This window comes from Amblyomma mixtum, chromosome 6, assembly GCF_055824585.1.
Source record: "Amblyomma mixtum isolate Tamu chromosome 6, ASM5582458v1, whole genome shotgun sequence".
NCBI classification, from domain to species: domain Eukaryota; kingdom Metazoa; phylum Arthropoda; class Arachnida; order Ixodida; family Ixodidae; genus Amblyomma; species Amblyomma mixtum.
In genome coordinates this window covers 144,493,923-144,521,818 of record NC_143017.1, presented here as the reverse complement: position 1 = coordinate 144,521,818, position 27,896 = coordinate 144,493,923, and the positions used below count along the sequence as shown (strand labels likewise).

Below are 27,896 nucleotides of genomic sequence, written 5' to 3'. Positions count from 1 at the left end.
TGACTAGGATCACCGATGGATTAATGACCACCCTGGCCCTCGGTGACTACTGTGGAAGTCCTCATCATGGCCGGTGTCGTCCCGCTGTCGGTCAAGGCAGCAATTTAGACTGAGTTCTCTGACGGGAGTTCTCGGGCCTGTCCATACTTCTCAGCTTCAACGTCACACGCGAGATGAGACAGAAAGAATGCCGAAGACACAGGGCTTTTAGCGGGCTGCGGGCAGCCTTCATGGCAGCTACCGAGGCGGCCCGGCGGTGGTCCCGCCGGTACGTTAAGGGTTGCGTCCACGACAACCCAGCGGCCGGATGACCAGACACCTCTGATTAATGATGGCGCACTTATCGCGTAACCGTTCCGCGCCTGAGCTTCGAAGACGCGGTCTGGAACTCAGCCTAGACTGATAGCGTGAGGATCTACTCTCGTGACAGAGCTTCGCGTAATGATCAAGGCGGGTACCTTACTCGGTCGGAGAGGCACTATTTTTACGGAAGGACTCGAGTCGAAAACCTACATTTACGCTTATGTGAACCGGTCGGCTGATCACTCGAAGACCAAGCAATAATTCATTCATTTCTGCTTGCCGAAGCCGAAGAGTTAGAAGCCCGTCGTAATGACTGTAAATTTTGACTGCGCGAGATTCGAATTGGTTGCCCACTTCCCATAACGAAATAAGGCTTCCGCTGGCGAGCGTGAACTGGCGACCACGTTCTCTCCATCAGGACAGTACAGCCACACAGACACCATGTTGGGATAGAGAGTACATCAAGGGACACTAAGAAGCATGCATTACATCGGGACTGCGTCATGCTTGACTACAAGAAGCAGAGGAACATGGTTAAGCATTATTGATCTCTTCCCATTACTATCACAAGTGTGTGCAAGAAAATTTTAAGCACCACTGTGGATGTATGTGTGTTATAGATTTCTTCAGTAGACAATGCTGAATAGCCTGGAAGTTCGTTGCTCACATTTTTTATACGCCAACTGTACTTGTGTCTGCAGACGCAAAGCAAGGAGTTGGCAAAGCACCTGGTTCTAATTCTAGAACTTTATAATCCAGGTGCAAAGCACGTTGATCACATTTACTTACTTCGTGGTTGTGGGCATGCGCAGGTCAGTCGCAGCTCAGTCGGAAGCCTGTACCTGAAGGAGACGGACCTCAAGTCGGAGGGGCTGTACGCGTGCGAGGTTTCGGCCGACGCGCCGTCCTTCCAGACGGTCCGCTCGGAGAAGGAGCTCAAAGTCTACGGTAAGTGTGAAACCTCTTTTGAATTTCAACTTTTCCAAGAGGTTGCTGAAGACGGCAACGTTTTTGTCAGCATAGTGTGCACTATAATCTGCACGTAACTGTGCTGCGCGCACACTTATGCTCACAGTGCAGAAGGTCAAACTTGGGATGGTATGAATTTTGTGAATAAAAAGACAGATTCTTTCATGGACATATTGGCAAGCCAGCTGAAATTCCTCGCCATAGTCGTACATATCGACTGTCTTCTCGACTTCTGCAATATAACTGTGCGCATGGCTTCTAGCAGCACCGAAGTTCAGTCCACAGAAGAAAAAAAGGCATATTTCTTTGCGAGAGTTTAAACATTTCTAGGCCTTTAAAACAAATATCGTTTTATATTCCACGCCTAACGCACTATCAAAAGAAAACAAAAACAGACTCTAAACGTGCCCAGCGGCGCTTTGAATCTCGAAGAACTGCTCTGAACATTGGTCGATAAAAAACATTCCACCACAGTGACGCGCGAATTGCGCTTATTTCCTTGACGGCGTGAGCAGTAATTGTAGGACGCACTCTGAGAGCACTAAAAGCTAATGCTTTATTTGGAGGCATTTCCACAAGTTGCCTCACCATGGCAAGGCTTTTAGTTTTCAGTACCAAAATTTTTTAATGTCCTGTACCTTGCATTAGCTTCAGCGCAGTGACTATGTAAACACTAATTTCAACCTTCTACCAGAAGAAAATCTTTCATTTCGAAAGTTTTGTTTCTCTCGCTAACTTCATCAATATTCCGAAGAACGTACAGCTATATGCAAACTTTGCTGAGGTGCCTACTAGCGCAGATGCGTCTGCTTGTACATCTCTTTTTCTTGAAGAACGTGTTTTGTCACTGGCAGTTTGTTTTTGTTGTCTTTCCCGTATTTCTATTACAATTTAGACTAAGCAACACAGGCATCTTCATCGTTCATCCTGCAGAGAAAACAAAGGAACTGAGGAGGCACAGAGGCGCAATTTTGCGCCATCGCAGAAGCACCAAAGCTTAAACTCAATTTCCCGTCAAATTTCTTTAGGCTGCCATTGTCTCTCTCCCTGAGGCTCTTCTGCCCCAATAGCGAGATTTGACAAAGCGCCCTCCTCGATGCGCGTATTCGGTACGGGGCGAACGCTGTCGGAATAAAAAAAAAAAAAAACGAATGCTTTTCGTCCCAGCGCACAAAGAAGGAAGAAGAAGCAAGAGGCGAGGCATTGCGCTTCATGCATGCGTGTGCGCAGTAACCGTGAGGGCATCCAATGTGATTAGATTTCGGAAGGGACGCTAGGACGCTGCGCCTTCGCGCAACCGGCCATTCAAAACGATACCGACGACGCCACTGGAATTTCGAGCTGAAAACGTCGCTATATTGAGGCCGTGTTTATCCAGGTCGCCGCGAAGTAATTTTTCACGCCTAGTGACCCTTTATCTTAAGGGCGCTTGCAGGGACGTCACTTTAATGCTTTGAACTTGCTGTCATGATTCCAGAGTTGTCATGACTATCGTCATCGTTATGGTTCCTGAGCATCACAGTTATTTCCATCGCAGGTGGTACGGTGCGTCGAAACCTTCGCCATTTTATCTCTTCTCAACATTTATTTCCGCTACGGTTCACGCTTCAGATAGGGTAGTTTCTCATTGAACACGCGCCTTTAATGACGTGCTGTGCGGAGTTTGGTGCCATGCATATAGGGAACCGCAGCTCAAGTTTGCCGTGTCGACTGCAGCGCCTTAACACACAGCATAGCGAGAGGAGCAAGCAGTTCTGGGGGCGCTCTTGGTGCTATTCCACGCCACCTTCCTGAGCTTATTGGCGTGAGCTTCTGCGCGCTGTCGAAGCCACACGTGGTGCGTGTCAGTTATCGGGGTTATGTCTACAGAAGCGAGGCAGATAGTGCTATCAACCAAACGCGGGCTTCTAATCGTTCAGAATGTGCCCTCGCGTTTGTAGCGGCCCAAGCGACTGACGGCAGCAGTTTTTAGTCGAACAGTGGAATAACTGCAGTGCCACCTGGGCAGCGCACGTTCCCTATTGTTTGATATGCGTCGGCTTATTAGGCTAGCATAGTGGATTCAAAAGGGAGGAGAACGCCACCGGGCCAGCAGAGAGTTAAGCTGGAAGGCAAGGCTGAAATTCGTTGGGATAGGCTGGCCTTCGTCCTGCAGCGGAAGTGGGAGCAGATAGTAGTGATGCTGTTTGTTGCGTTTTCTGATACGCTCTAATCATAAGTATGTTCCTGCACGTTTGCTCACAGCACTGTTCTTGGACAATATGTAGTCTGCGCCATTGTCAAACAGCAACCTGTCCTTATATATTCTAGTTAAACAAAGAAAGAGATACTGATGACTTGGTATGCTATAGTATTGCTGTACGGCTATTTTCAGCTCTATCTGCAGTTGGACAGCTAGACACATTAGTAGTGCTCATGTCACCAGGAAAGTCATTGTTATGCTAACTACAATATACGCTCACATGCTCAGCTGCTGGCATAGCCATCGATGCTAAATTTTGTTTGACTGCCAAAACAGCAGTGTTCACGTGTGCTTCACGGTTGTGAACGATGCTTCACAAAAGCATTAAGGGGCATGGACTAATCGCTAGACGCTTCTTTTTCGAAGCCTTCATCATTAACGCAACGTGGCATGCAGCTCATGAACGTGTGTTAGCGATTTTTACGGCTTTCCTTAGTTCGTACAGACTTTTTGATAAAAGCAAAATTTTTGTTACGTGTAGGCGCTTCATTGCTGTAATGTGTGTGGCATTCGACAGCAGTTACCTGAATGGCAAGACAGAAGGGACCGACCGATTCCGACTGCTGCATATTTAGTACGACAAGTATACAGAATCATACAGGTGTGTCGACTCTGCACAAGCTCTTTTAAAAATGTGCAAGCAATAATTGCTGGTTACCAGAGTAATATGCGCATTACCTGAATTGCCCGTTGAGCAGCCAGCAGCCAAACTTCAAGCAAGGTTTATTATCCGTTCAACATAAGTGGACCATTTATATCATACCGCGAAGTTCAGCCGCTAGCACTCCAAACATATGGGACGTTGACCCTAAAATCGTGCTTAGATAAGGGCCACTTACTTTGGGCTGTTGGCTGCATAGGTAAGCCCTTGGTAAGGCGGGCTAACGAGCGCATCACGCGCCTACAGGATGCGCAGTGGCTTCGGGTGGAAACAGGCCGGAACCAACGAAGTGGGAAGCTGCAGGTTCATGAGAGCCAGCGTGGGTCCAGATTGGGTCCGTATTTTTATGCACGGAAACGACTGCACTTCCCGCACTGAACACGCCACCAATGCCTCTCCCGGGACTACTCTGAATATCTGGCTCCTCGTGTACACCCGTTTACGATCTGCGCTTCCTACTTCTCGTATCGTATCGTTTCCGAGCAGGCAAACCACTTGTGACAAGCTGACCCCAGGGTGCTAATTACTTGTGAGAGTATGGTCGAAGGTCCATACGAAGGTCCCCCCCCCCCCCCCCCCCCCCCCCCCCCCCCCCGGATGAACGCTAAGAGTAGGCAAGCTTCGTTAATTCTCTCCTTATCTTCGTCTACACACCATAATACGACACCGGGGAGAAATATTTTGGTATGGCTTTCAGTGAGGCTGCATTCGTTCGTGCTTGCTTCTAAAGGCACTAACGAGCCCCTAAGGAGAGGTTCTCCCTGAGGTTAGGCAGCGCCGAGGCCGCTTAAAGTCTTCATCGCAGCTAAGCGACTTGCTCGCTGTACCATGCAATGGGCGCTTAATTACCGCAGTCTTTTTTTTTTATTCGGTTGTCAGGTAAATATTGATTTATGTACGTTTAAGTAAAAAAAAAAGCCAAAACAAGGTCCCGAGGCGAAGAAAAACCACCCGTTCTTGTTATTGGTAACTGGACCGTGACATAGCTTATATTCCATCGCCAGCATCTCTGTTCCTGCTGTCGCGTAGTAGTAGATGTACATATTAGAATTCGCGCTTTGCGGGAAGGGAGAGTAGTATCGCAGTACGACAGGAGTTATTGATAAAACGGAGAACTACAAGATGCTGCAAGATGCTGTTTGGAAAGCGCTTCCGTGTGCAGGTGCGGAAATAATTAAACAGAGCGTGCCATTCTGTTGTGATGGTCATTACACCTTTCCTACAAGATATAAAGAAACATTATTTGTTCATGAGAAAGCGCACATGCATCGATTACCAGCCTGCACATGCCGCAGATGCCAGTTTTAATTAGGAATCACGTAAAAACTGTTAGAAGGGAATAGCGTGGTCCGTTAACTTTTGTCCCCGCGTGTACATGAAGCCTCGCGAGTCTTTTGCGCCGCACTTTTGAGGTTCACAGCCACCATTTTACTTCGACTTGCTCAGTTTATGACTGGATGAACTTCTAGGCGATTATTTTATGGTTTGGCTAACTAAATGAACTTTGAGACCTAGATTCTGGGAAGTCAATTGTAAATTAAAGGCAGTTTTTATTGCAATGGTGTGGACAAGAAATGGCTTATTTGTCGAAGCCCAGACTGTTAGTCTTTTAGATACGGTATTTTTTAATTAACGAATAAGACCAGCCTTGTCTGTGCTACTTTTTGGTACTCTCAAGGAGTGTCCTTCCGAATCTCTTTGTTAGAAGTCCAGGATACATATAATCTCTCATGGCACATGAATATTATTATAGAAGCTGCCCGCTGCCGTTTGAGTGATGCTCGGCTGTTCAAATGGCTCACCTTCATAACTGAAACAAACAGCTGCCTTTAAGACGTGAGTACAGGCCTACTGTGAGTAATGGACGGACATGCAGTTTGTTTCGCAAGTCATCAGATGACATTGTATGAGAGTGCTATTTCTTAGTGTTATTAGGCGTCCAATCAGTAAAGCGGTTTTGTTTTTGACCGTAAAAGTACTCCTGGTTCAATCTGCGTATATTTTTCGAGGGAACAGCGCTTTTCAATAACTTGCACGAAATGTGTATATATCAGTGACTGGTTATTGTGCAACGGCCCAGCGGTTTCAACGATATCGCCATTCTTCGAATAAAAGACAAAGCGTAAAGCGCCCAGAATCGCGACCCGGGCGCCTCTCAGTTGCTGTGAATCTGAATTTCAAATAGCCGCCTGTTTTCTGTCGTTCTTCTTGCTTTTCAGAGTTGCCCGGTTGCTTTTTGATGAGTATTGTTATCTCCGTCAAGAATTTTGAAATGCAAAGTAGAACCTGTCGTAACTCCCCATCGGCATCTGCCATCGCTCACGCGGTTGTCGAAAGAGGTGGGTGGGTTGTTTATGGGGTTTAACGTCCCAAAGCAACTCAGGCTATGAGAGACGCCGTAGTGAAGGGCTCCGGAAATTTCGACCACCTGGGGTTCTTTAACGTGCACTGACATCGCACAGTACACGGGCCTCTAGAATTTCTCCTCCAAAGAAATTCCAGCCACCGCGGCCGGGATCGAACCCGCGTCTTTCGGGTCAGCAGCCGAGCACCATAACCACTGAGCCACCGCGGCGGCGGTTGTCGAAAGAGTTGGACTTACTGCGTTTTCCATGTGAGAGGTATCGTAACGGGGCGTTCCGTTGCAAATTCAGGTTTTTAACAACGATTCGTTGCAAGTGCAGACGCTTTGAGGCGGATGTACTGCTGCATGGATAAAATATTGAAGCCATTTGCTTGAAATTTTCCAGCATTTTTATAAAGCAGTTCAGGCAATGTAACAACACGACGGAAATAGAGGCAGCTAAACACATGCCCGGCATCTTTACGCCCCGCTCCCCTCTAAAGAGGGCCAAAAGTGGTACTGTATTAGATAGCACCCTTTTATATCTCCTCAACGTATTTAAACTAGCCCTTATTTTTTTTTCCTGGGAGGGGGGAAGAACCAACTTAGAATATCCGTTACAATTTTTTTTTTTTTCACCCATAGTTACCTCTCTCTAGGCAGCAAAACGCATTATTCTTCTCAGAGTGCTGAACTACGTACTATCGTGATAAAAAGTCTGCAGGACGCTAGTGTGCGGAAAAAAAAATTATTTCAGCGTAGTCACGATATTCGCTTGCCTGAAATGTGACGAGGTAAGATGGGATGTGTATGCTGTATCCGCTGGTAAGAATACCACGCCACTGGATGGGGAGGCATAGCTAGCATTCCGAGAACACGCGTCTCGCAATAATTTGATCCCGATAATACCTTGTACAGCTCGACAGCCTGATCTTTCTAGGTACTCCGATTAGGAGCGCCGTACTGTAAAGTATCATCCCCAGCATAAATGTACAGAAGGCAAAACACATGCCTAGAACAACCAAACTGCGTGTTCCGCCGCTCCCAAAGCCACTGGGACGAAGAAGGCAAAAATTGACGATTAAATTCTGCGAGTTTAACTGCACATGTTTACATCCAGACCATTTTTAACCAAATCTTATTGCTAGTGATCGCGTGATCAGCCCGAAACAGGCTCAGAACGTGTTCTAGACATGCGTTTTGCCCTCTGTACGTGTGTGAATATTTTAATGGATGATGCACGAAGTGCTCGCTGCAACGCTATGGGCTTGTCAGTACGGTCGAAGTAAGACTAGTAATTGAGAAGGTAGTAGGGAAAGACTGCAGTAAGAACCTGTCTATGAAATAGGAGTAGAGCATGATTGTGGACGACTCGAGGCACCAGTGGCTGACATATGACACTGAACCCAGTTAGAGTTTCTGGCTGCACACGAAAGTCGGCGAGAAGCTTGTTAGCCTAGCTGAGAAAAAGAATACTCCTTCGATGACCACAGTGCAGTGAGAACTTCCAGGAGGAGCATGCTGATTCTCAAGGGATAGAAATTTCTATGCTCGGCGAATAGAAGACAATTTGAAACTAGCATCTGTGCACAAACCTAACCTGCGATGCAGCAGTGGTGCGGATGGAGGCCTACCTCTTGAGGCTTCATCTTACTGTCCATCTGTCTGTGCACTAACCTTTGCATGAGATGAAGAATACCCATGCTAACTTCGGGTGTTTTAAGAAAAGACAAAAACTGCAGACTTTCACTGCGGGCAATACCTTCACAGAATCTTCACGCGAGATCGCAGGCCGGCCTGCAGCGTGCGCAGCGTAGCCGCACGCTGAAAGTTCCTGCGTGACTTGATCGCTCAAAGTGGAAAAAAAAAGCATTTGCCCAAAATTTCGGAAGATATTGAGCGCATGCTTTGGGTTGAGGGCACGAAGAGGAATTTGTTCTGGATAGTAACGCTCTGTGAGATCGGCCTACTCATAGTGAGCGATCGGCGAGATGTCTGCCGAGAAAGAATCGAGAGACCCACAGTCGGCGCGAAACGATTGCCGAACGAGCTTTGACCGTGTACTGCAACGGAATTACCACTGCCGCTTCCTTTCAAGTACCGCTGAATTTTAACCTACAGCTCACGCGCCGTTACGATCCGCACTGCGCTTACTACAGGTATAACAAAACCGGTAGAAAATTGCAGGCACGAACAACCCATCTAGTGCGATCGCTAGCTCAGGGCCTGGTGTGCCGGTAAAATGTAACTACCTTTCAGTTTATTGCTAAAAGTGCTAATCTGCTTTCCACCTTGTCCTCAAAGATCGTCTGCAAAAGCAGCGCATTTGTTGGGCACGAAAGCAATGAGAGCATTGGAAATGCATGCTTTATGCTCGCCAAAGCATTTCGAAAAAAAAAAACAGCCCAGAAAATTTGTACCGAGAATTGTGCCGAGAATTCCTAACACAGATATTTTTATAGTAAAAAAATAATTTCCTGCGATATTTTGCTGCTCCTCGTGGTAGCGACACAACTGCAAAAAAAAAAAAAAAACTCTAGAGAAGAATACTAGAGTGGTACAAAAAATACTACAATATCGCGGAAAATTATATCGGTACCAAAAAAAAAAACAAGAAAAGCTTGTCGTATTTTGGGGAACGATTCTGTCTTTCTTTTAGACTGGCAGCAACGTCTATACATCATTAGAGGCTTTCATTTAACTCGATGTAGCTCTTTCGGGGGGTGAACAGTCTACCTCGCTCTGCGAATATTAGCAAATTCCCACAAAACTGCGTTAGCGCTATGTACTAATTAAGCGCTGGCAAAGCGAGCACAGAAAGGACGTTGTAGTATCGTACACGGAACTCCACGAGGAAGGTAGAAAAAAATACTCGCGCTCAATATGCGTTCTTCGGATTGAAAGCCGTACGCATAGACCTAGAAGCAAATTGTCACCTCTTTCCAAGCTGTTGCGATACTAGCCTTGCCCCAGGCTTCAGAAGCAGGTAGCTGATCGTTTTGCTGAGGAGTCACGTTACCGTGAAAAAAAAAAAAAAAGGAATGGCACCCAACGGTGCAAAAGGATAAGGATGGGGTAAGACTGACATTCGAGCGAGTTGGTAAAGCACGTTGAAAAATTTCCAGCGCACACCGGACAGGGACGAAGAAGAGGACACCACAAGCGCTGACTCGCAACTAAGCGTTTATTCGCAAACGCAGAAAATATATGCACAAAAGAAAAAACAAGAAAACATAAAAACTTATGCAATCACACAGGCGCATCCAGATATGAAAATTCCCGTTCATGCGGGACAACAGATGGGCCACTAACACATGTAAGCCTTTACTAGATAAAACAACTGTTTTGTTTAGGCATCCTAATCAATTGACAAGAGAGGTATCAGAAGCCTATCATATCTACAAAAACCAGCCTACATGTGTTAGTGACCCATCTGTTTTGATGTTTTTGTGTTTTTTTTCTTTTGTGCATATATTTTCTGCGCTTGCGAATAAACGCTTAGTTGCGAGTCAGCGCTTGTGGTGTCCTCTTCTTCGTCCCTGTCCGGTGTGCGCTGGAAATTTTTCCATAAGGATGGGCCTGGCTTCCGTGTGTTACGTCGTTCACATTGTTTCCCAGTGATATAGTTCTATATTACGAGATTCCAGGTCATAGAGAACAACACTCGGGGGAAAAATACGTTAGGAAGGAAACAGGTCAGTAGTTAATTGGGTTCTGATTTCGGCAGGAACGCAGCAAAGTCAGGTGTAAGATCCGCAGTGGAGGCAGCTGCAGGGGTGGATCTGACCCGTTGCGCCTGACAGGGTGAGATTTTAGAGGCAGAGGCAGCAATTTCCCAAATGTCAGGTCGGGTTCCACACAGTCTTTACTGTCTCAACAAACGAGACAATAAATCTATTTCCCTGCGTTCCCTCTTCCTCTTTATCTCTCTCTCTCAGCAAAGTGCAAGACCGACGGGATAGTTCTGTCTCAATTAAAGTGGCTTAAGGATACGCGTGAAACTCGCCCTCACGATGCTCAGGTTTGTTGAGGTACCTGTGCTGTCATCATCCTTACTGACACTAATGCAAAGGACCTATTTGCCTGCCACGGCCAACGCCATTTCCTAACTGCCAATGCATCGTGAAATGTTTTTTCCTATACAGTCCATGTAAGCGTATTTTCCGCCAAATTCCGCGTTAATGTGTTCAGTGTAATTGGTGGAAAAATCATCGTGGCTTTGTTAGATAAGACAATAAAAAACTAAAAGAATACTAGCCATGATAGCCTGTGCTACCTGTGAACAAGAAGCTCGGGGGGGGGGGGGGGGGGGGGTCACCTTGAGGAAACCCTGTTAAAAGAGAAAGAGCAGGCGGACGACACTGATGTTGAAAGCAGAATACGGACACGCCGGAACATGTAGAGAATGGGGAAAAAAAAGCAGCCGTGACATTATAAGTACAAACTTGAAATTTACAAACTTCTCTCTAATACGTCACGGAACTCAGTGACTATGACAACACAATCATTTTTACTTGCACCGCTTCCTATCATGGCAAGTTCAATACGGTGTGTGCCGCCGCGGTGGCTCAGTGGTTATGGTGCTCGACTACTGACCCGAAAGACGCGGGTTCGATCCTTTCCGCGGCAGTCGAATTTCGGTGGAGGAGAAATCATAGAGGCCCGCGTACTGTGCGGTGTCAGTGTACGTTAAAGAACCCCAGGTGGTCGAAATTGCCCGGAGCCCTCCACTACGGCGTCTCTCATAGTCTTAGTCGCTTTGGGACGTTAAACCCCCAGAAACCATCAAAACGCTGTGTGGGAACCCGCCAAAAATGGGGCCAATCTTCTGTGAACTTTACTGCGTTACAGCTTATATTGAGTTGTGGGTCAACATAATGCCGAAAATGACCGACCAGGGCTTCTCACGTGCTTCGGTATCTGTACCACTACTCACTTTTTCTTTCTTAGGCAGCGCTTCTCCAGGACTATGCTTATAGATAACGCTTTTTACCTGGGAGCCATCCGCACGACTGAATTTAATCTTAAATTTTTTGATTGACGCAGAGGCTAGTAAGCAGAAAGAAAATTCACACAGATTGTATCGCTCGGCAGAAAAAAATATCTTGCCAGTAAAAGTCTGGGAAAGTGATACCTCCGAACGGAGATAATGTACTACTATTCAAACAATGCGACTAGTTATTAGCTTTAACAGTATTATACAAATGATTTTTTAGAGTTTCTTTATGAAGGAAACAATCTTGCGCCGAACCTCATTTATTCTGTAACGCGTAACTTTGATGTCCACTTCCCCCGTTACATTATCGTGTATCTTCGTATTAGTCCTAGTTTTCTCTCCCCATTTTTGGCAGCTCGCTCATTACGCCAATAGAAAAAAAGATTCATTTTGGCTTAGAGTACTAGCCCGTTTGTGATCAGTTTTGCATGAAGGTACAAACTGTGCGTATGGATAATATTACGGCAGTAACATAAGTGTAATGTTGCAGCACTGCATATATTAAGTGCTACCGCTTTGAAAAAATTGCTGGCCGGTTTTGCGCGTTAGATCACTTTCAGTTTTCTTAAAGGTGTCACAAAAATAATTTTGGTGACATAATTTTATTTCCTTTTCACATTGGCCTGTCTGCCACAATATCTTGACGCCTATATCAGGCATCAAGGCGGGTGCAACAAACTGTCACAATTCTGAGAGCGAATATTTACTGTATTACGGAAAAAATAACAGACTCGGATGCGTATGCGGCGTTACCACGGAGAGTGCTCTATTTATTAAGTTAAAACAATCGCACGCTGTGGTATCTCAAAATAAAAATAGACGGAGAGAGTTCGAAAATATTCGCTCACATAATGTTTCACAGTTCAGTTGTCCAAATTATAGAGTTTGGTTAGTGAATTTTCAGAATCTGTCACATAATTGCATTTTATTGCATACCTGAAATGGCCGGGCGGGCGGACTGCCTTCTTGCTAAGTCTGCCTTTATGCCTAAATACAATAAACAATAAGAAGAACATCATGAAGTTGTCTGGCGTTAATTCTGGCCATCTATTTCGGTGAGGAACTCACAATGTTGCAGGGCCAAGAACCTCATTATTTTCTAAGCCACTATTTGATTTTTTTTTAAATTAAGGAATTATTGCCTCAAGGCGTAGAAATTTGGAGCTGAAAATGCTTATATTTTTTTGAAGTCAAATGTAGATGATTTCAGTGCTTTCTACGTCGCAGTGCGAGATAGAATAATGAAAGCAGCATCGTCAAAAGAAAGTCCCCCATTACAGGCACAAAAATGTGCTCCAATTTAGACCCAATTTCTTTCTGTGTGTATTTCAGTTCTTCTTCTCTATCTCTCTCCGCTTCCTGGCTTTCCTTTCAGTGTTGCCAAAAAAGGGTCCGGAGATTCGCGGCACGAAGCCGCACTACCGGGTAGGGGACGTGGTGAACGTGACCTGCCAGGCAGGGGCATCCAAACCACCAGCTGTGCTAGCGTGGTACATCAATGGCGAGCAGGTCAGTGCACCTGGACCATCTATATAAAGGGACTCTGGGTAGAAAATACATCACAATGAGTGCGTAGTGCTGCAGGGTACTGAAATAAATGGCTTCAAATGTATCAGCACGGAAAAAGGATGAACTCTGAAATAGTGCGTCGAAATATAAGGTAGACAGAAAACATTTCTAGCCGCCGCGGTGGCTCCTTGGCTATAGTGCTCGGCTGCTGACCCGAATGACGCGGGTTCGATCCCGGCCGCGGCGGCTGGAATTTCTTTCTAGGAAAAATTCTAGAGGCCCGTGTACTGTGCGATTTCGACCAACCGCAGGTGGTCGAAATTTCCGGAGCCCTTCACTACGGCGTCTCTCATAGCCTCAGTCGCTTTGGGACGTTAAACCCCATAAACCAAACCAAACCAAACCAAACCGAAAATATTTCTGTGACTACGCCAGTAATTCCGGCATCCAAATCAGGCATCTGAAGATTCATGTAGGAATGCTTTAGCAGAATGGCATCGATACTTCGAATAGGTTATGCCAGCAGGCATAGTGTCGCAATAATGATAATAATAAAAAGAATCAAGTTAGCCTGAAGAACGGTGGAAAAAGTCGTTTAACTGGCGACGCAGAATTCTAGTCACCAAATAAGGATGCACTTATTCGAAGCGTCTTCGCAGAAAGCCGGAAGAGAGCCTTTGTTTATTAGAAAAATAGGCTGGTTAGCGATCGTAACGAGATTCAAGACTAGCGCTTATCAAACAGGAGCCTCATGCTCTTTTATTAAGCCGGCATCGGCTATAAGGCCAGCAAAGACAACCATGGTAAAGATTTCAGATTCAAGCACAAGTTTAGGTTCACAAAAATGGTGGGCGATGCCTGTGACGTCACTTAGCATGGATGTTGATACACGTGAAGCGAAGAGGCAGCCGAGGCCGCGCACGAGGGCTGATATCCCGTTTAATAGGTTTAATTCGAGGAAAACCGCAAGCTTTCAATGGCGTTTAAAGGTGCGCGCACTATCAAGACCAGTGGCGATTTAAACTAACGAAATAGTTTTACTAAATGAGTATTTTGATCTTTGCTTCAGAGAGCCCATATACACTGACATGAGATAGACATTTTCATGACTCTGAAGTGATAGTCAACATTATCATTACCGTAGCACATAGCACTAAGCCCACAGGAAGAGAAAGGAGTTATCCTTGTGAATCAACTCCTCTAAGTCCTGTGCTACGCTAACTACGAATGGCCTATCCTGAAAAAATATATTAATCTAACCTTCCGACGTGACTTTCCACTGTCCCCTCCAGCCTGTACATTCCCATATCCCCTTACTACACACTCTGTTGTCCTGTCAGTACATGGGGTTACCGCTATAAGGACTACATATCCTCTCCAAGTTTCACACATTCAGCCAGTGTAAACTCTCAGAACACATCGTGTGCAGTCACATATTTCAATATCTATTTGCGGCTTCTCTCGGCATGTTAATGGTTTTTTCTTATCTTTGTTGGTGCGGTGCTAAGCTTCAATTTCGACGCCTCTGTCGCAGGTCCCTCCCAGATACGAAAGGATGAACCCCATCCTCCGGGACGAGGACCAGCTCTACCACTCGTCCCTGGGGATGACCTTCACGGCCGAGCCGCACCACTTCACCTACGGCATCATGAAGCTCAAGTGCACGTCCACCGTGTCCGAGGCATACACGCTGTCCAGCGAGGAGACAGTGGCAGCGCAGGATGCGAAAAGCACGCGTACGTATTTGAAGGCGAACATAGTGGATTTGGACGCGAGCGAGGGCCCACCTTTTTTGTTTTACAAATGTACAGCCTTTGTCAAAAGTTTGGAGCCCAGGGGGTTTGCTTCTGAGCCACACTGTGTGGTTCGTCATGCATCTCCAGCGCTCCAAATTTCCTGAAGGTAAAAACATTTCTGGTCCTGTCTTCTCCAATGGGCAGGACTTCAACGAATGCTTCAGGAGTCCCACTACAAGGCTTAGAAGCAAACCCCTTGGGCTCTAAACTTTTGACAAAGACTGTACCTACAGCTGATAAAAATCAGTACCTTCCACCCATCACGAGTGGTGTTCAATTTTGCCAGTTTGGCAAAGAAAATGGTACAGGTATACATATTTTATAAAGGCTCCGCTGCTCAATGTAGCGCGACCGGTAAAGAGTGTGAATCCGCGAATATTGCAGCGGTCGACCTAAAGGGAAATCTATAGTACTACGAGACGCATTTAAAACGTGCCTTGCTTGTCGTACCAACGCAATTAATTCCGTTCATTCGGAAGCACATAGCAGATAAATGCTTTCGAGTAAAGGGTCGCAGTGCATTCTGTTAATGGGGCGCTCCACTGAAAGATCAGTAAAATATGTTGCGCTGGCTGTCGACTGAAAGTGAAACCTGAAAACTAGAAATATACCAAAATACGCGCTTGCTTGAGTTTGCAAGCAAAAAGGAGCTTGTAGCGCTTTGCCCTCAAGGGCAACTGACAAAGAATTCTTCGACGTTAATATAGACAGATAAGGGTGAGGGAATTTTCACGCGGCAGGACAACTCTCTGGGAAATGAGGCACGTGAGCCGTACTGGCGAGCTTCGGATTAGTTTATACTTCCTGCGCCAACTACTGTAGGCTGCATTATTGCAATATCCGCGCACAGCCAAAGAGTGGCCGGTAAGTTCTGCATAAGATAAGGCAAGTCGTGTAAGTTGCAAGAGAAACAAAGATCGCCGCCTATTAATCATCTGCATGAAGAACTCCCCCCCCCCCTCCCTCTTAACACACCAAGAGTTCACGTTTTTAAGTAGTATTTTCTCCCAAAAACAATAATAGAAAATTTTGTGAAGAAGGTAGAAATGAAGTGCAACTTTCTTGGACATCACTTTTAATTGTGAGGCAGCTGTGGAATATCGCAAGATTGATAGGAATGGCCGAAACTTCCAATGCGCTGAAAAATCTTGCTTTAAAAGTTTGTCTTGAGGTTGCACCGAGTATAAAGGCTGCCTTAGCAAACCAGTACGGTGCGTTTGTACTAAAAGATAGCAAGAGCTACAAGCGATTCAAAGGGGGATATACGAATACTTTGATTGTTGTGCTGTAACCATGCGATATTAGAAAAAAAGGTATTCATAAATAACTTCTCGCTTTGGAATGTGCTTGTCCTGAATTTTTGGGTACGTAAGCTGTGTGGTATGAAATCTGCTCCTTTGTGTTTTTTTTTACTCTATTGCTTGAGTCTTAGACATTAACACCCCCCCCCCCCCCTCCCCCGGCTTACAGTATTAGTACTAAAATATCATTAGTATTTTTGGAGATTTCACTCAGGTGCCCCAGTAAACTCACGCAATACCAGTTCTTTTGCCTTTTAATTCATGTAGATAGAAAATTTCCAGAGGTGGGCGATTTTGTTTCTAGAGCGAGGCAGTCTGCTACTCCTCGATTTTGACGCGCTGTCCCACGATGATAGGGGCTGTAAAATGCATTGGAGCGCACTGATTGAACCCTTGTTTTTTTTTTTTTTGTCTGGTGATGCTAAAAGAAAAAAATGGTTCTGTTTCTAAGCTAATTTGCAGTGACCACCTTCGAAAGAAATAATACCCGAGTTTTAGCAAATTAACCTCTGACGGTGGCTGTGGTACAGGGACGTTGGCTGCCGTACAGGTACGGCGGCGAGGGCGCGTCCCACGAGGCCCATGCCGAGCATTTACTGCGGAGATTGTGTGTTTGAAATATCGCGCCATACTGAAAGTACGTGCTTACAGGGATGCAGCCCCATCTCGGAGACTTACACGAAGCATTATATGAAAGAAAAAAGCACTTAATATAAGATCAAGGAGGAAACGCGGCTGTTCCTTCTAACGACTTCCTTTAATCTACCCCTTCGTCTTCTTTGATCCTTTGTCTTTTCTTCTCTGTCGTCTTTGTTTTGCATGGAGTGCCCTATTGCATTTGACCACGGCTGCGAAAAGCAGATGACACGCTGTGTTATTTAGGAGGAATCCTTTGTTTCGCGCGTATCTGTGTGTTTACTGTGCATAATAAGCCCCGCATCCTCCGTAGCTATCGTATGGATCTTCGTGTGCTTGCCTGTGATCGTCGGTGAGTGGAAGAGTAACCACGGGGTGACTTCTCCGCCTCAGGAGTCGCAAGAGAAAGATAGTTTTACGGGCGATGGTAGTTGTATCCTAGCACTTCATCGGCTGATATCGCTTGCGCGTTGCGTCAGCGACACGTTGATGCAAGCTAGGGTGAACAGATGCACTCACGCCCCACCTGGCTTAGCTGTGAGAGCCAGTAACGCTGGGTGGGCCGCTCTTCGACATCGCTACGGATTTTCTGCGAGCACTTCACGTCGAATTCAATACTACTGGCCACCTTGAGGCCCTTCTCTCCATCTTTAACGTCGAATACGGTCACGTACCTTCCCTGATGTGAGAAAGGTTTACTTTGGTGTCCAGTGCTCAAAATGCGGGGCGGTGAACGAAAGTGTCGTCATGAATGTCAGTGTGGTGCGGTTCGCCACGTTGAACCATCACACCGTACTCCGGCCGTGCTCCCAGTGAGTCGATGCGCATACGCAGTGCCGCGCCTTCCCGTGTTGGTACGCTGACTCTCGACATACGACTCGGAGGAGAGAGCGCGCCCCGCGTCGACTGGCGGTGTCTTGCAATACGGCGGCCAAGCGGCAATACGGCGGCCAAGTAGATCGTTGAGTAGTGTCGTTGTCTTGGTTGTCCACTATAGCCGCATGGATGGAATCATGCAGGCCATCCCCGACCTAGATGCAGGCGAGGGCCACGTAATGTTGCACACTCGGAAGAGGTAGAGTTTGTCAGAAACGCGCGTGGTGACGTCGTCACCCCTAGCTTGCTGCAGCGACCGCATCTTCAATAATCAAGCGTCGTACGAAGTGGCAAGATGGCGAAAGCGGCGAGGAGAACTGTGCTCCATGCCGACCAGGTGGTGTGGCGGTGGCTCTCGCAAATGTTTTAAGCTCGCGCGGCAGTTTGGAGATGCTCTTCCGCAAAACCCCACGTGAAGTCGGGAGGCCAAGCTTAACGGCGAGCAGCAAATTCTGCGTCTTGGATCCAAGCCGCAGGGTGAGAGGGAATACCGGGAAATTCCGGAAGGCTCACCGAAATAGACATGAAGTCTGCAGCGCAATGCGGTCAGTAGCATTGAAAGAGCAGACGAGGTCCTCTAGCCGGCGGGAGAGCGCTGATATGGCCTGAGCAATCAATGCACGGGGTAGAATCCGCCGATGGGGCTTGGACGCCGTTATCGGAGGGCGCGGAGTTCGCCTGAGGCGAGAAAGCTGGTCGAAGAACTTCCTGCCCGCTGCGAAGCATAATGAGGCCCTAAGTTCCGGGATCAGCTGATTGCGCTATTGTAAAGGAGATCAAGGAGCGAACGGAGTCGGTGTTTTCCTCTCTTAGAATGGCACATACCCGCTGTGGGGATTGGCCAGGGTGCGTTGCAAACTAAATAGGAGATACACGTTTACTTAGTTCAGTTAGGTGGCTGCTCGTTCGAACGCGTTCCTTCAATGTGTCGTTTCTTCATTGTTGTTTTTGCGATTGAGCATAGTGGCGCGTACCCACAAAGGGGATCGGCCATGACCAAGCGGTGATTATCAGTACTAATTCCTGCCTTGCTAGCGGTTCGCGTGGTTGACAATCCGGTGCTCGCCCAGCTTCTCTTTCTCTGCACGCGTCCTCTGCTCTTGTGGACGTGCACAAGAGTTGATTTTTACCTTGGTTGCCACTTAGCTTCGCCTGCTTCCGGCACTCAAGTGGTGTTATCGCTCTCCGTTTTGTTTGCCCAGTTTATACTGATTTGCCCAGTTTACTTCGAGGTTTACAGCTGCTTGTTGTTTTGTTATGGCCACGCGGGTCGTTTACTCTTCTGGCGATGGACGGTAACGATTCGTAAGCGGGCGCCACACGACGACGCTTAATGGTACTGAAATACCTTCCGCCCTCAATATTTTAAAAATTTTCTACTGAATTTGTTACCTTTGTTCAATCTGAAAGTCGAAAGTGAAAGGGCTAAAAGACATGTGCAGCGTGTGTGTGTGTGCGCGAGAGAAAGAGAGCAAATGAGAATAAATTTCGTGACTGCATAGACTGAGCGTGTCGTCGTTTAAATGCAGATAACTATTAACATAGAACAATTAACGATGACATGGCTGCGAACACCGAAGCTAGAAAGGACTAGCCGCCCTCCTGCACAAGAGCTGATAGAAAACGCCACCAATTAATCAATAAGAACAGGGTCGGGCCGCTGTGTTCGGTATTTCAAATGAGAAGTAATCAACTTGGGCGAGTTCTTTGTCGCAGCAGTCCTGTCTATACGTTTGGCACTATAATCTGCGGAAGAATTCTTACCACGTCCGGCCGTAGCTGTTTCTCTATCATTGTTGTCATTGCCTACCCAGGGTCGGAGGATGACAAGCCCTCGATCACCGGCGGCCAGGCGAGCTACCACGTTGGCGACTTGGTCAACGTGACCTGCAGCTACTCGCGATACGGACGCCCCGTTGAACTGCAGTGGCAACTCAACGAGAGAGAGGCGAGTGTCTCTAGTTTTCTTTTTGTTTGTTTTTAAAAAAGTATCTGGGTCGTATTTAACTACCAGTCGGCTAGGTATCAAAGCAATGTTCTTAATGGAGATTAGTTATTTGCGAATGAATGTATCACTTAATTTGGGATCTCCCATTCGGTACTAGCACAAAATTCTGCAATGATTGGCTACGGGGCCATACTTCGCATAACTCCTCAGATGTAATGGCTACACGGAAGACTTGCAATAATAAAGACATCACCATTTAAACATCAAGTGGCTTCGTTTTTAAGTGCATACACGTGCACATCAAAGCCGAATTGGTAGAGGTTCATTAGAAAGTCTCGGTGTTAGTCCGTTCGTAAGAGCCTCCGATACGGCTTCATTAGAATAAGTGAACACTCGTGTGCGCTGCTTACCAATCGATGCCCGTCAGCAATCAACTAAAATGAGGACTAAATGATGAACTTAGTGATCAAACAATGCCCTTTGTTTTTCCTGTGATGTGTTTGTAAAACCCTGCCGACTTCTGCATCCTCGGGGTTGAGGACAAGGAAGGGGAAACTGTGGCGATGTTTAGCAACCTTTGGTTTCCCCAGTACTCTCGTTTTTTGAGGAGCGGTGATGTTTATGTTTATTTTTATTGGACTTTAACGTCCCAAACCGACTCAGGCTATGAGGGACGCCGTAGTAAAGAGGTTCGAAAATTTCGATCATCTGCGGTTCTTTGACGTGCACTGACATCGCAGAGTACATGGGTCTCTGGAATTTCGCCTCCATCAAAATTTGACCGCCGTGGCCGAGATCGAACCCGCGTCTTTGGGGTCAGCAGCCGAGCGCCATAACCACTGAGCCACCGCTGCGGCTTTGAGCAGAGGTGAATTGCGAACGCTGCAGGTGGAACGACAGTATTCTAACCACCAAATTTTAAGGCGGAAGCCTTTAATGCCTCATCGTTGTAAGCAGGTGTTGTCTACAGAAATGTCATGTTTTTCAATTGGTCGAAACGGTCGCGACTTCACAGTGCGCAAATTTCAAACGGGGCTAATTGTACTTTCGCTAGTCACCATGCAACCAATTAAAGGGATCGTATAGTGATGCTCCAAGTAAGTGGGAACGAGTTTAGTTAATTGCTTAATTACGCAATTAGCCTAATTAACCCTTCTTGTCAGGCCAGATAAATAAACAAAACCGAGTAGGAAATTGGTCGAGTTCGGGAACCGAACCCCGGTCTCCGGAGTGCGAGACGAGCATGCTAACCACTCCCCCATGCCAGCTAGATGGTTTGGAGTGAACAAAGGCGCGTCAAGTGAATACGGTGTGTTCATTCACTCCCATCTTCCTCCCTTCCCGTTACGGCGAGGTTCAGGTGTCCACCGAGGTATGCGAAACAGATACATTTCCTTTCCTCAGAAATCAATTTACCGACGAGCAGGGCGTAGAGCCGAACGGGCGATGGCGTTCTATGGGCTCCCTGGAGCGTTGCAAGACGCTGTCGCGTTTCACTCTTAGAGGCGCTGCTTAACATCTCAACAACATATCAGTGACACAAGCAGCAACACCGCGCTTAAGGCTTTCGCCTCACCGAACTTTAGGTCAACAAAGTGCCCCCCTGAATTTTTTGGGCCAGCCAGAGCTGCAGGTCTTAATACACGGATTCTGTCGGAAGTTTCAAGGCTGGTACAGTCAAAGAGCTGTGGTTGTCATCAATGAGAGCCCCCTACCAAAGTTTCCAGTGGCATATGGGTACTGAGGTTACATCACATTAGAGGCTACAAACGGTATTCCAGTAATATGCACTCTGGGGCTAGTTGGTTCCCTCTCAGAGTTATTTTTAGCGCACACAGAGACGACGCTGTAAAGGACGAGGAGAAGCGGCTTATCCTGTCTTCCTTGTCCTTTACTGGGTCGCTTTTTTGTGCTCTGAAAAGAACTCTCAGCTGCAAACGCTCGCAAGCGAAGCCACTTACCGGCCCACTTGGACAGAGTTCATTTCGAGTAACGTGGTATCTTCAGTTTGCAGCGGGAAAAAAAAAAACTGATTTACGTTCAGCTCATGGGCAGTGTATCGTGTATTAAGAGTTCCAAATAATGGTTGTAAATGAGGAAGAGGGAGTTACACTTGACAATTATTCGGACACGTATTACTTCCACTCGCCGGTAACACTGTTACAAGACTAGAAATTCACTCCAGTTGGGATTTGGTTGCTGCATAGGGCTATTACGGTGATCTTGAGCATAACGCTAGTAGCTGTGCGGGTGCTAACGAAACTAAAGAAAAAGTAAGGAAGCAGATCCAAAACGCAGAATTTGTCGAAATTCTAGTAAAGCAAAATGCCATATATTTCTCAGCGGGCGCGAAAGAAGTCTGGTACCGCTCAACCAAACCCTAGCAGTCAAAAGTGCTGTGTAGATTAGCAAGTAAATAGAACTAACGAAATAATTCTTTACAGACAGTAAGCATGTGGCATGTGCGGTTTAACGTCCCGAAGCAACAGAAATGGCTATGAGGGATGCCGTAGTGGCGGGCTCTGTATTAATTTAGGCCACGTTTGTTTCGTGGCGAGCAAAAAGAACATAAGAGTAAATTATTGTACCAGGGAATTCGCTAAACGATACTCTAGCTAAGCGAGAAATTTTTCACTACACGGAAGCGTCTCCGTTAACTTCAAAAGAAAAAGGAAGCTACAACGCAAATACGAATAGCCCCTAACAATGTGTACTGCGCAGGTGTCGAACCGGTACCTGGTGCACTACCCGACACAGCGGCTCGAGTCCGGTCTGCAGGTGACCTCTCTGGGCCTGCGGTTCACAGTGCGACCGGGCCACTTCGTGCAAGACGAGATGCGCATCAAGTGCACGGCCACGCTGCAGGGCTCCGGCAGGGGTCCCCCCTTGTCTTCTTCGGCCGGCGGAGGCGGCGACTCGTACTCTGAGAAGGAATTCGTGCTGGGAAGCAGCCACCGCTCGTCGGGGCTGCATGTGCCGGGACACTACGGGGCAGGTGGGTGCAGGCCAGGGGCTGATGGCGTCATTGGCACGACACCGTAGGAGAGCGAAAGGTGTTAGGTGTGGAGAAGTACCACTGCGTTCTTATGCACTCTGCCATTTAAAATGCTAGGCAGGACAGAAGCAATCAGTGAACTTGGGAACAGCAGTTGGACTGAGGGGAAAGAAGGCAGAGACAATTTAAGATGACGATGGTGCCATAAGTGTGGCGTATACAGTATTATATTGTCTTGATAACAGTGTGTGTATATTCGGACTAGCATTGCCAGGAATTTGGGGTAAGCGCTTCTAGTTCCCTTGGCTACCGCCACGTGGCGCATTGCTTTGAAAATTGAAAAAGAGCGCATTGACATCATCCACGACCTAAGGAAGAAAGAGAACGACATTGTGGCTACAGAACAGAACCTGATAACCCGCTAGGCTTAGCGGCACCGGAGTGGTGCTCTCCCGAATTCCTTGTAATGGTTGGCGCGGGTTTGAGAACGTAACAAGTGAACTGCACGCTGACAGGGGTGCAATTGCCTAGCCGCTTCTGTGTTCCGTGCCAGGGTACAGTGCTCTATCATGTCGCAGAGTATGCTCCCCTATTCCTAGTTCATAACTCTGGGGGCTTCGAAGTCAAGACAATGAAATATTTGTAATCATTTCGTGAAGAAAACATAAGGATACAATTTAATGCCCTCTTAAGAGTGTCATCCTGAATATCCCTGAATATCAACACTCATGGGCGCTTTATGTGCAGACACAAGAGGCGTCAATAATTTCGATTTGTTTTCCTGTTAGCGCAATAACTTCACACCGTACATTGAAATAACACGGATTCAGTTTCATTATGCGGATGTATTGCAGTTTTGTATATTCTTTAGTGTATTTGTCTTTGTTTTCAAATTGTGTAACCCTCAGTACTGCCTCCCTGCTGAACATTAGGTTTGTACAGTACTCAAGCTGCTCACGGGCAGTGTTTTCTACAGCCTTTCCTTATGTATTGTTAGATGGAAAATGAATAAATATAAAATGAAATTACTCAGGATCGCCGTACGTGCATTAAGCCTAGTTTATCTAGCGCTTTACAGTTTATTAGAATTGAAGTACTGGGGAACAATCTAGCATTTTCATGTAATGTATGACGACGTCTCTACGTTTGGACGCCGTCCTTTAATTTGCGGGTGGATCGGAGGTGGGGGGTAGCATTTTGTTTAAGGAATTTTGGCACGTAAGCCACGAAACACTATGTGGACAATAATGCATAACTGCTTACAGACCGCCGCAGCGGTCCTCAACCGCCCCATTTAAGATGTCTCATGACGATGCTTCTAACGCTGTAATGCATAAATAAGTTTGTTTTATGACCGTCCATGTATTCAGTAAATTTGAGGCACCAAAACTTTTCGCCTTGCCGTCTACTACAAGCTGGGCACACATACTTTTACAAGCAATTTTTTATTCTAATCTATATTGTTCCCATGTTAGTCTTACATTGAAACAGAAGTTTTCTAAAAACCGCATGGTGTCACATTTGTAATTTTCTGCCTTTTTTTCACAGTTGCTGACTCCAGCGGGTCGCCACCACTGACGTTACCCACCTGCCTCACCCAAAGCTCTGCTGTGGTGCTCATCCTGATATGTTTGCGATCAGCCTCGTGAAACTACATTGGTTAAGAATCAAATGCTTTCACTAGTTCGTCGGACACCCTACCATCATCTGGGTTTGCATGTTTTTACAAACACCGTGTTTACACTTGTTCTATTTGCGATGTGCAGACATAATTTATACGGTTGTCCTGGCATAAACAATGATGTACATAATTCAGTGCCTTTAATTCGCGCTACCAATCTCACTGTTGATATTGACAAACGTCATAATGAGTGCTGGAGAAAAGTGGACACCTTGGAAAGGAAACTGGGCAGTGCGATTCTTCCTAGTGTTAAGATACGATGAAACTACTTTTCGCACGAAGATTTTTCATTTTGTGGCTGTAGTGATATCGTCTATTCATGTCCTAGAAATGAAAGTGGCCATATTGCATGTCAAAAAAGTTAAAGAAAGTGGCTCTGACCGATGTAGCACTATTGTGACAAGGCTGAGAGAGAGGAAAGCCGTTCTGCTTATTAAGGAAAGAACTGAATGTTAGCAAATGGCTGCTGGAAACCTATGGACATTAGGCGGCGAAGAGTGCTGCTCATCTTTTCCCCGTTGCAAGCCATATTACGAGACCCTGAATAGATGTACCCTTGCACATGAAGAGGTTTTCACTCATTAATGTTGGTGCTGATTTATTTGTAGCCTTTTATAGTACCCGAAAAAAAATCTAAAGCTGCTCCACAAAGCTGTTTGTGAGAGTTAAGTTCGTTGTATAGAGGCGTAAATGACTTTTTACTTGCACTTCAGTGAAGCTTCATATTGTTAACCGATGCGTTGATACTGGCTTTGTATTTGTCGAAGTAAGTCATTTTCTAGAAACAGATGTGCTAAAAAACATCGGCATATCTGGTGAGTCTTCACTTTTGAGCGAACGTTTGATCTCTGGATAGACGTTGGCCGTCTAAATGTTTACGTTTCTCGGTCAAGCAGCGCTAGCTTCTGAACAGAAATGTCACACAGTGGATTTACTGAGGATTACCTCATTAGCAGTATACAAAGGTTTCATAGGTAGTTTCCCAGAAAAGTAAAGGATTAGTTGCATTACCTCATCTGTAACAATTCGAGATTCTTGTTGAACAGAACTGACTGTGCATGTGATCTTATCAGGAAATATTGAATCAGTCTTTGAATCATAGCACGGGTGTGTGGATGGATGGATGGACTTTTAGCGAGAGTGAAATGGTAGCTGACCTGGTAAGTTTCAACTCCGAACAGAAAATAATCGCATAAAGTCTTGCACTTGAAGCCAGGCGCATTTGATTACCTCAGAATAAATAAGCTTGTTAATCTACGTACACAGTATTTACGCATCGCTATTCAAATGGTCAAGAAACTAATCAGTGCTCTTTGACGTGCTTAATTGAAAATGGCTAGCTACTTTACGAGTTACTTTCCTGCACTTGCTGCTCTCCCGTGTGAATTTGCAGGCTGATATATTGATCACGGAGACTACTGCTCAAATTGGACAGAAGAAATTCTAAGGGTTCTATATTTTTGTTTCCTACATTAAAACAACCCCGCAAATGGAATAATGTGACCTTGCGCCAATTTTTCTGTGCTGTAGAGATTTGTGGAGGTTGTTACTTTCATCATCGTCGCTGTAAATACCTGTATGTAAAAAGCTGTACATAAAAGTTTCACCTTGCATTATTACATCTACATTATTTGCGTCTACTTATTGTTGCTGTTCCTGCATGGGCAGCGTCACGCTAAATGCGTTGGTTGGAAGAATAAGAACAGAGTTTGTACGATCGTGCTTGGATGTATTTTCACACAAGATGGACGAGACCAAATTGCAAGGGAAGTTGATCTACAGAAGATTGCATTTCGTCGTCGCTTCATCCGCGTTGGCGCAACCTGAAGTTTAACTATTCAAGGGGGCGGCAGGGCGTAATAGGTGGTGTTCTTAGGTGATATGTGGAGTTTAACGTCATAAAGTGACACATAGCTCGTGAGAAACGCCAGCGGAGCGCTCTGGATTAACTTAGACCAACTAGTCATTTTTAGCATTCGCCGACAACGAACAGTACACAGAAGTTTTAACCTCCATCGAAACGCTGCAGCCGCGGTCGGGATTTATTCCCGTAATCTTCGGATCAGTAGCAAAATACGACTGTCACTGAGCCACTTCATTGGGGAGGAAGGTGCAATATTCGCTGTGAGCAGCTTTAAAGAGCGGTACTTGCGAGAATGCGGAACTGCACTGAAATGACTACAGAGGTTACACCATGAACGCAAAAGTTGTTAGAGGCTAGCATAAATTGGAAAATTTTGAACTCGCTCAAGGCATATTAGATAACCTTAAACGGGTATCTAATGCAAAAAGTGAGGCGAAACTGACCTAAGACTACGTGATCTGCACGTATATAAAAGAATTAGCGCTGACCTTGATTTCTGGGCACTGTTTAGGACGAAAAGGTGCCTTTGATTGCAACATTTATTTATTTATTTATTTATTTATTTATTTATTTATTTATTTATTTATTTATTTATTTATTTATTTATTTATTTATTTATTTATTTATTTATTTATTTATTCTATTACCCTTTGCATCAGGAGGGCATACAAGGGAGATGAAAAAATAAAATAATGCAGATCACGTAAGCAGCGGCAGCCCACATAACTGAGCTGATACAGCAAGCCAATAATCAATAACAAAACAATGATGAATTCGTTAGTCACAAAACTAGACATAGCACACAGCAATTCGAAAATTCCACCTTGCAAAAGCGCGGGGTCCATTCTCCGCCTAATCTGGTTGAGCGACCATCCAGGATCAGCGTTTGGTGGAAAGTTGAGGATCCTGCAGGAACCGAGACGCGATAGCAGGGCGGGGGGCAGACAGACGCAATTGAGACGGCTGGCGGAGGAGACTTGTTTCCAAGCAGCCACGAAGTCCTCATCGTTCAACGCGACCCATGCATCCGTGAGTCTGAAGTGCCCGACGAAGAGCCCGACCTAAACACCTGGCGTGATTTGTCGACGCGCCCTGGCCTGCGCCACACAGTTGAAGTCGCCACTGAGCACACAGTGCACATTTTGGTCAAGATAGACACCGATTTCTTTAAAAAAACTGTTAATCTGACTGCACTTGGCAGTCGCATACACATTAATGAATCGAATTGTTCGATTTTCTAACAAAATGTCCGTAATTATTGCTGCGTCCACTGAGGACATAAGTGCAGTGTGCGCTCTTTCTGCACTCATTCGACGTAAAACAGACACCGACACCACACCAGCGAGAGAAAGTGAATGAGAAAAAATTGTCAACTTGAGAGCGCTTACTAAAGGATAAAACATCCGCGGGAGTACTAAAGTTGCACTCATGTAAAAAAAGCACATCCGCACCAACTGAGCTTGCGAGGTGACCCCGCTGTTTGGCGGGATCCCGAAAGTCTCTGCAGTTAAAGGTAATAAAATGAATTCCCGCCATCATGTGGTACGGAACAGAATACCGCAAACGCGCGGGCTAACCAAAACAAACCAAAAATGTGATGTACCGAATGACTCACAGAAGTAATCAGCGTGGCAGGAAACGCGGCGCAAGCGGCAGCAACAGTTGATTCGGGGGTGCTGTACTCCGCGAAGGAACTGCCATGGGTGCAGAATCAAAGATCCATCCCACGGCGAATGCTTGAAAGGGGTGGCTGTGTCTTCTGAATTGACGGTTTT

At 46.1% G+C, this 27,896-nt stretch overlaps 1 protein-coding gene across 1 annotated transcript in view; it reads left to right on the top strand.

Moving 5' to 3' along the window:
* LOC149340659 (uncharacterized) overlaps positions 1-24,813 on the top strand; it is a 107,339-nt gene extending 82,526 nt beyond the window's left edge. The window contains exons 3-8 of the mRNA XM_089551323.1: positions 1,116-1,251; positions 12,891-13,024; positions 14,559-14,760; positions 19,448-19,581; positions 22,303-22,576; positions 24,125-24,813. Coding sequence (XP_089407449.1) covers positions 1,116-1,251; positions 12,891-13,024; positions 14,559-14,760; positions 19,448-19,581; positions 22,303-22,576; positions 24,125-24,225 — 981 coding nt within the window. The 3' untranslated portion in view covers positions 24,226-24,813. The remainder of the gene's footprint in view (positions 1-1,115; positions 1,252-12,890; positions 13,025-14,558; positions 14,761-19,447; positions 19,582-22,302; positions 22,577-24,124) is intronic.
* Positions 24,814-27,896: the final 3,083 nt, after the last annotated feature.